The sequence below is a fragment of the Priapulus caudatus genome, unplaced genomic scaffold, assembly GCF_000485595.1.
Source record: "Priapulus caudatus unplaced genomic scaffold, Priapulus_caudatus-5.0.1 Scaffold203, whole genome shotgun sequence".
Lineage (NCBI taxonomy): Eukaryota > Metazoa > Priapulida > Priapulimorpha > Priapulimorphida > Priapulidae > Priapulus > Priapulus caudatus.
The window spans coordinates 142749-153502 of NW_014577264.1; the positions used below are offsets into that span (position 1 = coordinate 142749).

The window sequence follows — 10754 nt, forward strand, 5'->3', positions numbered from 1 at the left end:
AGTAAGGGACTTAATACCGAGCCTTGATGTACCCCTACTCCAATGTCAAACTCCTCTGACGTCCCTGCTGTCGTTCTAACCCTTGATCTGGTTCCCACATACATTGACATCATCGCTGTTATCATCCTTTCAGGTACTTTTTTCCTTCTTAAGGCCCACCTTATAACTTCTCTTGGTACTCGATCAAATGCCTTCTCCAAATCCACAAAAATGTGGTACAGCTTCTTTTTCTTTTGGTTATATTTCTCTTGCAGTTGTCTCAAAACAAATATAGCCCCTGTAGTGGACCTACCTGGGCAAAACCCGAACTGAAAACTACCGATGTCTACTTCCTTTCTAAGTCTCTTCTCTAAAACTCTTTCGTATATTTTCATTGCATGTTCTAATAACCTCACTCCTCTGTGTTTGCCGCATACCATAGCATCTCCTTTGCCTTTATATATAGGTATTGAAGCATAGAGATACATCACATCTATAAATAAAACGCGATTGAATCGATTCATTTGTCAATAAACATTTACTCTTCATTAAAGCAATGCCCGTGCAAAAGCTTGAGTGTATCCTTAAAAGGGGATTTGGTTTGTCATCACTACCAAAGAATGACAGGTTTAAGTAAAACAGGATAAAACCCGTCTCTTCTAATGTGACACTTAGCACAGTCTCTGTGATTTATAATTATTAACTAGTGTGGCTACTAGATGTATAATTAACAAAACCATTTCTACCTTGTGGTAGGCATTGATCTAGGTTGGCTTTCCCATGAAAAGGCAGAGTGAAAGCTGTTGGCTGACAGTGGATCCACACTGCTTGTTATCGACTTCGGCTCGTCATCAATCTGACTATTCACTACCTTGTTAGGTGAAGCATACTCAGCCAATTGACTTGGAAGTGGCTGCCCAAGGTCATCATAAATGTCAACCAACAGCTCTGGTAGTGCTGACAAATAGCTGCAAGGCATTCAATAAAACATCTCATGTACTCTTATTTCTACTTTTCTATGTAAATAAAGAAAATAAATCATTTATACTCAACCTGTACATATGGTACCTATCTCGAAATGTAGACAAAGATTAGTGTATAGACCATAGATATCATATAACAACTTGTTATATGATATCTATGGTATAGACAGGGTACCGGTCTATGGCATATCGCGAGAGCGAAAATCACAGTTTTGTCGACGTGTAAACAAATACAAATTAAAATGTGGATCGGTGCACATTATTGGTGAAAAGAATGATGTGCGAGTGTTCTATGAAATGTTAGCCTTACTAGTTACTATATACATAGACGTTATGCAAGGAGTAAAGGTAAGTATCAGAACGGTCAGGAAAATATGAAAACTGTTAGAAAAAAACATGAAAATCCTCGCTTTAAATTCACTTCGAGTCATTTCCAACTCTGTTACTGGTGACTTTCTAAAAGTTAAAGATTTGCACAAAGGCCTTGATTTGTCACATTTGTTGAGTGAAAACAAATCAATTAATGGTAAAGAAATTGGAGCAATTTCCAACATGCTAACTAGCTAGCAGTAATCAACTGTTTGTTCACATTAATTGCAAGCAATATTTTATTCATGCAAACATCATGCATTTTCAATCAATTATTTAACAGAAATGTACAACATTACATACAATATTGTCATAAACCTAAACAGGAATAATACAGCTTAGCTACATTTGAAAAATGTAAAAATAAAATCATGTACTATTTACAGAAATGACATACATACCACGGCAAAACTTCATCATTCAGAAAACTGGCAAGCTTGAAGTCAGGATTGCAGAAACACAATGCTCTGATGAACGATGTAAACTATAGTAAAATAGAATAGCACAATATTAAAATTCTAGGTGCACGCACAAGTGTAACCGTCCACATAACAAGCAACATTGGATTGCTAAAATAACAAATGTTTTAAGCTAAGCTGTGTTACCAGGATGAAACATCTTTATTCGACATGCCTATATAATCGTTTACGGTCTAGACCTCTACGTGTTACAGGAAACAAGTGCAATACTAACAGATTAAGGATACACAAGCTTTTATGCGAAATTTCATTTGTTTTTCATTCTCATTCTTATTCGATGGCTAACACTAAATGCCACCTCTGTACATGCTCATATATCCATATAACAATGCATGTGACCTTTCACAGCGTTTTGATTGCCCGCAGACATGTGTAGTGAGCCGTGGCCCTTTAAACACTAATGACGTCAGAGACATGATACAACCAGCATATTCACGGTATTCATTATGCCAGAATCCATCAGCATCAACCCTTCTACAGCTGTCATCTGAGATTATCATTTTAGGAATTCTGATTCTTTATTTGCATAAATTTTAATCTGAACACACAACTTACATTTTAGGCATTTGTGTGTGTGGTAAATATGCAACTTAAAAGAAAAATCATGACACGCAATTTTGGTGTATATTGTGCTTAATTTGTGGCAAGCATTTTGTATTCATACTCTGTAGTAATTGAGAAATTCAAAACTTGTGTTGTCACATAATTAGGTGCTGGATATTTCATGAAATTTTTGGGCCCGAGCATAGAGGTACATCTCATCTATAAATAAGACGTGTGATTGATTAGATTCATTTGTCAGCAAACGTTTACTCTTCATTAGAGCAATACCCATGCGAAAGTTTGAGCGTATCTTTAACTGAAATGACAAATGTTACCTCTTTGACCACACCATCAGTGTCTTCATTGCTCTTGCTGCTAGGTTGCACCACCTTCATAGCAGCAAGCTCAAGACGTAGCAGAGCTTGAAGTCTATACTCCACCAGCAACCCAGTGCCTGGCTGCTGCACTAATATACTCTTTGGTTTCAACATGGTTTCACAGAGCAACGTCTTCAGACAACTCTGGATAATAAAAATAAATCATGGAAAGCGATGTTGTGAGCAACACGTTTATGTGCAAGTTATTTACATTCACTGTTTGGGCCATGATATAGGTGGCGGCAGTGGCGTATCCAGAAAATGATGAACAGGGGGGCGAAATGTACCTAAGCTGCCGCAGGCAGCCTTGCGTGCCATAGGCACGTAACCGCTAGGGGGATCTGCGGGGTATTCGCCCCAGAAAATTTTGAAATATTTAAGCCATTTTTCTGCAATCTGAGGCATACTGTGGGCCATATTCTGATGGCTGATGACACTATCTCAACCCTACAATTTAGGACTTAAACCACTTTTCATTACTTTCCAGAGAGCGTACACACCTGAGGTTAGGTTACTATAGTATAGGTATAGGTGGCGGGGTAAGGGGGGCTGATTTACCTCCTGATCCAATGTTTTTCCCCTTTCAATAAAGTTTGCAGCAGTTGCAACAATTGCGTGTGCATGTTGGGAAAGTGGACAATCGCTGTCGTTCACCAAAGCTTTATTGTACATTGACAGCAGGTATGTCTGTAGTTCTTCTTCAGTGGCAAATTCTGAAAACAACACCAATGTCATTGATCAGTTATATCAGAGACTTTATATAAAATATTATTTATTAATAAAAAAACCTATCATCAAGGATCATCAATTCATTAGTCATTCTTTCTTGAAGGCATGGATTATCTCCATCTCATCCAGAATTCATACCAGCATCATCTTTATCTGGAGATGACATCTGCGCTTTTAACCGATTTAATCCGACAAATTTTTCCTGCTTGTTAGGGCTCCAATTCTGCTGCTTGGTGGCCATTTTACGACTTGCATCCATGATAGACATAGTTCTTGTCATTTGCTGTGATACACACTCAGAGAGATTTCTGTCTCTTTTTATCGGTGACTTCGGTTTGTCTGCTACCAAATATGAAATGAGAAATACTGCCGATAAACATCACAAGGCGACTATCCTTTCAAACCACATGGTAATGTATCATATGGCTTTTAACACCCTTTTAACCATACAGGTAATATATCAGTGCTCAGACAATTCACCTGACAATAGCTCATTTAACAATTGCTCACCAGACAATAGATCACCTAACAATTGTTTGCAACACTAATGGGGAAAAAATTAAATGCATTAAAAAAAAATTAAATATGGTGGCTTAGTCTTAAACAACAAAAGCCTGTATATTAAATATAAAGGTTTTAATGTGGTGTTTTGTAGCGCTTTGCCAAGCAATGTCAGTTGAGCAATTGTCTGGTGAACAAATATCGGAGGAGCAATTGTTGAATTAGCTGTTGTCATTGAACCATATTATAACACACATTCTCCCAACCACTTTTTAACTGCAAAGCCGACATTTATCTATCCCACCATATTCCCTCCATTTCATCTATCCCACCAAACAGAACAAGAGCCGCAGAGCGTCTGGGCTCATCTGAGGTCTGTTGCTACGGTTATAAACGTAACATTTAAGTCGTGCGTAGTGACACCTTTGTTAGGCGCGGATATGCAGATAGATACGCAGTTGCGTACACATCATTTCAGCAACCCTCTGCATTCTGCATACCTCCCAAATCCCATTAGTTGATACAAATTGCCTGCCTGAAACTCCTGTTTTATGGTGCATTGTGACCCTAAAGGCCCGCTTATGTCGGCCTACGATTTGACTATCGGCGACTACTTTATCGCCGATTAGCAACGTAGCAACACTCATGTCGACTTGAAGTGACTACGCTGCACATCGCCGATCAGATCGTAGCGTTCCTGCATGAAACGTAGACTGGTTCGCGGCCCCAGTATTTGTACTAGCACAAGCAGTTCTTTAGCACAAACAGAGCAAGCTTGATGCCGGGACCCGTCTACATAAAACCAGTCACGTACGTGACCAACAAAATGGCGCTTACCAGTAAACATCATGTAACTTCGTAAATCTATCCTCAATTTTCTGAACATCGCTATAATCATGTGCAGAAATTTTTTTATGTGATATACGGAAAACTTCATATATATTTGAGAAAGGGTTTGTGCAATAATCCCTCTTTGTAAACTGCTGACGAGTGGCGTGTAGGCTGCCATTTTATTAATCACGTGACTTTTGATAATCATGTGACTCGACAGGCTGCGGTGATTGGCTGCCACTCCCGATTTGTCGCCGACAGCCGCATAGAAATAGAACATGTTCTATTCCTGCGATTGCAGTCGACCGTATTTTCGATCGTAAGAGAACTCATGTCGAGTTTGGTCGCCGATGTTTTTATCAGCGATCTGGCCGGTTTTTGACGTACAATCTTGTCGGCGACTAGGTCGTAAGGCCGACATAAGCGGGCCTTAACCCTAAACCTAACCCTCTTAAAAAAAATATAATTAATTGTAAAAATTATTTGTTGTTATGAAATTGTTGTAAATAAATCATGTAAATATTTTCCTTAATTGGAAAGAAATAGTTAAATGGATAAAGATAGAAAAATACAGAAAACAGGTAAATAATAAATGAGTGTCAATGACACTGTTGCTCACCACAAAAAAGGACACAAATGAGTGAGTAAGAAGAAGTCAGGTTTTAATTGAGCAACCATCGACGTACATTATAGAAACGATTGCCATCTGTATATCGCAATAATAATTTATAAACCAAAAGGAATCACAATTTGTGACCGTAGATGGCACTATACCCGCTTTGTAGCGATGGCGTTTGAAATAAATAGGTTATGCTGCGTTCCGACATGTTTTGTAAAACTTTACTCTAATATAGACGTTTTATCGGCAGGGTGGAGAGGAAATACCAATTTAGCATTAAAGATATTGTCAATGAAATCTTGTAAAACGAACCAGACGAGTGTGACACCACAGACTGTTTGTGTCTATATAATAGGCTATGTAATTGCCAAACCCTACCTAATTTGCATAATTTTTTTTTTAATATCAAAACCCCTAGCCCTTATTCATTCACATACCAAAAATGAGCAAAATCCGTTGAACTTGAATTGACTAATGGCAATTCCCATTTTTGCCAAAAAATTGCCGTGGCTCGAAAGTACATCAACTGACGTGCTTCAAAATAGGACGTTTAATATGGGAGCATAGCAGTAACAACTATACCCAGTTTCAAACATGTGGGCCAAACGGTTCCTGAGTTATCGTTGACCGTAGCGAAATGTTGACGGACGGACGGACGTACGACGGACGACGACCCATGGCAATAGCTCAGCTTGACGATGTCAAGGTGAGCTAAAAATCTGATGGGATTCGATCCAAGAACCTTTGAGCCATAATCCTGTGCTGTAGCCGTTTGCCCATCGAGACATATTGGGTTTCCAGATTATGGATGTGCCATATGAGAACACTGTGACATCATTGTGGCAGTTCAGGAATCCATGTTTAACCCTCCTCTTGAGGGTCAAAAGGTTATCAGACACTTACTCTTCGCACGTCAGTGGAAAGCACATTTTATGGTTCTTTCAATAAAGCCATAAAAATGCTAGGTCACCGCTGAAACAAAAAAGTTTTTCAATCGCTCCGTCAGACCATGTCCTCAGAAAATGTCTAAAATCTGCCCTGTGCCCCATTGACCTTTGACCACCAATTTCGGCACAGTGATGGCTTTTCCTACCATGATGCTATACACCGACTATCTCAAGCCTAGGTCGAGCCGTTTAGATTTGTGCCGCAATTCTGCATTTCCTCCCTATACCTTAAGTTAAGGAGGGAATGTTCTTCTGTTTTTCTTTTACACCTCTTGACCTTTGACCTTTGACCCCCCAGCTTCGACATCCCAACTCGTTTTCGGATTACCCCCCCCCCACGTTCCGACTTTCAAATCCGTACATCGAGCTGTTTAGATTTGTGCCCAACTGTTGACGGACTCACGCACGGACGATCATGCGATTCTACAAGCTGCATCTGACTTCGTCAGATGAGCTAATAATTAGTCCCACTTCCACACCGCATACATGTGTTCATAATTGACCCAAGTACTTCCTGACCACACAACTAACATGTTTCCCATAATCAATGACAGGGTAAGAGTAAGACACATTGTTGAAATAAGACTTATATAGACCCTTTGTGAGCCAAATACGATATTTTACGCGTATTCTGATAGATCACACCGCATTAAAAGTACATCTAATAATATTATTGATACACAATTTGCACACAGATTAATTATTCCGTATTATGAATACAACAATCTTACTCTATCAGTTCGAGAACAGTTGTATAAAACAATGTTGAAAATCGTCTTGCACCAAAAATAAGGAGCTATTAAGTAACTTTTTCTAAGATGTGTCACCAAAATAAGTACTAAATAAGGGCCCTTATTTTATTTTATGCAAAATAAGTACTTATAAGACTTTAGAAGACCCACTACGAACTCTGATTGAATCCAGACCTCATATAGCCGGCCCGGCGCGCCTCACACACAGAGAGCAAAATATATATATTAATGAAATACCAACCACATTTCAAATTTGACAATTAACAAACGTCTGCACAGGTGGAATGAGAGATCGTCTGTAGTTTTCTGCAAGATTTCTGAAAGTATGCCTCCTTCCGGTATTCTGCGCCAATTGTTTTAACCTGGAAAACCAGCTAGAATGGGTTTCTCTGTAGAACGGCCACGTCAGCAACTACCCAAAAGCAGCAGCTGCAGCAGATCAGATTACTTTTACAGATTTCTACTAAACTAAAGATAAATAACAACAGTTTTTATTCAAGAGCTCGAACTGTGCGAGAAACGTTTCGCATATGCGCTCACTGGCAGGTGAGTGGTTAGGTAAGGGATCGTTACGTCAGTTCCTAGGGTTTTTCAGTAATTAGGTAAAAATTACGCTAGCAAAAAGTTTCATGGTTCAATCACCATTAGAAATATTATAAAAAAATGTTTTAAAACCAACGACTACAGTTTGACATAAGGCCATAATAAAAATATTGTTTGTTTGCCCTCACCCGACCGCCCCGCCAAAAGGGGGCCGACTCAAAAAATTGTATTGATCTTTCTTTCTTTTTTAACAAATTGTATGACTGTACAAAATCTGCAGGCAATACATTATATGTACCAAGCAAAACAAACATTCAACATAAAAGGTATATCCACACAAGCACACCCGAGCATGTAGACACCATGCTGAATTTGTAAAAAGACCCCCCCCCCCACCCCAACAAAAAAGCCAACCTACCTACCCAAACATTTCAGCCTGGGTCGGGTGAGGGCAAACAGATTTTTTAATTGCGGCCTGACACCGCACGATTGCGCTGCCACCCTGACAAAGTTGCGCTTCTGCCAATTTATTTTGCACGTTACAGACCAAGGGTTAATCACAAAAGTGCAACTATATTTATACCTAACTGCTATTTAAGTGAATGAATTTCATGTTAGGACAAATTCGTGCATATTATAACTGAAACTAAGAGTGGTTTATAAGATATCGTAATCCTTCTCCTCCTAATTTTATAAATCAGAAACACCCTCGGTCTGCATCATTGGGTGCGCCTGTAGTGGTGCCACCATCGTTGTGAGCAAACAGTACAGGGATCGAAATAAGCGATGGTCCGATGGTCCGGGACCATCAAATAATCAGGAGGACCATCAGATTTTCAAAGTCAATGGTCCGACAGACCATTGAATATTTTGGTCACATTTTTCAGTAATTTTCTTTGAAGTTTCCATGTGCAATATTCCAAGGATAGTGAAGATTATGTTGAAGAGGAAGATGAACAAATATTAGATAAGATGGACATGATGGAGTGTGCCAAGAAGGCTTATAATTGCTTGAATTAACTGCTTGACTGAAAGAATGTTAACTGTATTAAATGAATGAATGTGCTTCTAAGAAATATTTGCGACATACTATATTCCAGTGTTATGGGTTCAACTAAATTCTACTGAAACAACTTTATTAACCAATATACTATTAAAGTGAATAAACAATTACTGTATCGTTTGATACATTAATTGTAGGTGAATAATTAAACCATTTTATCACCATTTAAATCTCTTTCTTACGCTTGCACGCCGCATTACTTTTAGAGAACAATTTAAAATTTAGGAGGACCATCTAAATTTCAAACTAGATGGTCCTGGGGACCATCTCTTTTTTTCTCCTTATTTCTACCCCTGCAGTATAGCCAACATTTTTTTAAACAATTCTAATGAATATTTACCAATGAATTTTTTATTTAGCAGAATTTATACTTATTTTAACTGAAAATATGCAAGGAACCTATGTGCCCCTTTAACCAGGAAGCAAATTCAATTTTATTGAACTGCAACATACACTGTGCATCATACCTGATAGAGAGATTACAGCCTAAACTTGCTCCTTCGGGAGCAATGTACCAGGGCTCAATGGCAACCAGAGGAAATCTTCTCAGCTTATTACCAATGTTCCCTGCAGAATCCTTATCAGCTGGCATTGTGCTACACTCAATACTTGCAGTAGCTCCTGTTTTAAACACCAATCACAGATCATAAGCAAAACAAATTGGTAAAGTTGTAATTGAATTATATTATTTTCTAATAGATTACTTTATTTGGGTTACAGTTTTTCCTATTTGACTTTAGATATTACGAGATTAAGTACCGCAGAGCGACAGCGCTCAACTGACGTGTACTGTAGCCGGGTATTCTTCTGATAAACTCACTGGCAACCGAATAAAGTGCGCCCTCCTGCCACCGCGTTCGCGCTCGGAGCATATATCTAGGATACTACTAATACAGATCTAAAATCTATGATAGGCTTTGCTATACCGGTAGTACAGTAATAAAGATACACCTGTGTAACTTTAATGACTTCACTATATTAACATTTCATCATGGATATGCGTCGAGCGCAGTGGTGGTGGTGGGAGGGTGAGTGGGGGGATGGCCGGGTGGAGGGGGCTCTTTTTTTTTGCTAGCAGATAATCCAGGAAATACAGCAGTATGGTGCATAAATGCACATATATACCAGTCCGATAAAAGCTAACTGTACCCATCGCAATTGTTTTCAAGTACAGGATTTCATGTAAGAAAATTCATGTAGAAATACTACTGCTATGCTGTTTAATGTTAATTCATATGCACCGGTACTCGTTGGCTCCTCTTGGTGACTACACATAAACAGCTGGCCATTGGAGTCCAGCCTGCAGCCATGATCAAACAAACATAGGAGACCAGATGTTGATGTTAAGGGCTTGAGAATAGCCAACCTTGTTTCCATCAAATTAATCCTTATTTCAACAACCTGCAATAGTAAATAAAAACATCATAGACATGGTTACAATGTGAAAGTACATACTATGAAAAAATTTTGCAATTACATTATAGCATGTTTACATTCTTCACCTTTTAGTCTTAGATACTATCGCTGCAACGATAACAGTAACCTGTGTTTAATAGAGGGTTTAAAGGAGGTTTTATTATGTAGATGCATACATATCCCACATTATTTTTCATTTATATTGATACAGCCTTTGGTGCAGTAGGCTTTGAAAGTAGGCACACGTGGGCAATAATGGGTACTAAAGGTGTGCACAGGTAGAAGAGGGGTACAGGGGGTTGTCTACCTCCCGCCTCCCTCCCCTGTCCTCCTATCTCCCTCCCTCAACACCTCCAGGATCCTTTATATTTTGCATTTTCTTTTTTGAATGTCACTTAGTTTCTCTAACAGTTTGCGTAATAAATGTATTTATCCTGTACAATGTATTTTCTCATGTATTTATTTCTCGTGCTATGGATTTCTTTTATTTTTCTCTACTTAGTATACTCTCTCTCTCTCTCTCTCTCTCTCTCTCTCTCTCTCTCTCTCTCTCTCTCTCTCTCTCTCTTTCTCTTTTCTTCTCTACTACCATACAGTTGTTTGTTTTGTCATATAGATATCAC

The 10754-nt window shown here is 38.7% G+C and overlaps 2 protein-coding genes across 2 annotated transcripts in view; both read right to left on the reverse strand.

The window, feature by feature from the left end:
- The window catches only part of LOC106807253, a 25429-nt gene extending 21673 nt beyond the window's left edge, over positions 1-3756 (reverse strand). The window contains exons 1-5 of the mRNA XM_014809546.1: positions 3598-3756; positions 3289-3443; positions 2689-2874; positions 1733-1815; positions 726-947 (exon numbers count right to left, since the gene is read on the reverse strand). Of these exons, the coding sequence (XP_014665032.1) occupies positions 726-947; positions 1733-1815; positions 2689-2874; positions 3289-3443; positions 3598-3739 (788 nt within the window). The 5' untranslated portion in view covers positions 3740-3756. The remainder of the gene's footprint in view (positions 1-725; positions 948-1732; positions 1816-2688; positions 2875-3288; positions 3444-3597) is intronic.
- LOC106807254 overlaps positions 3714-10754 on the reverse strand; it is a 20113-nt gene continuing 13072 nt past the window's right edge. Inside the window, exons 6-9 of the mRNA XM_014809547.1 lie at positions 9957-10116; positions 9183-9336; positions 7351-7471; positions 3714-3801 (exon numbers count right to left, since the gene is read on the reverse strand). Of these exons, the coding sequence (XP_014665033.1) occupies positions 7357-7471; positions 9183-9336; positions 9957-10116 (429 nt within the window). The 3' untranslated portion in view covers positions 3714-3801; positions 7351-7356. The remainder of the gene's footprint in view (positions 3802-7350; positions 7472-9182; positions 9337-9956; positions 10117-10754) is intronic.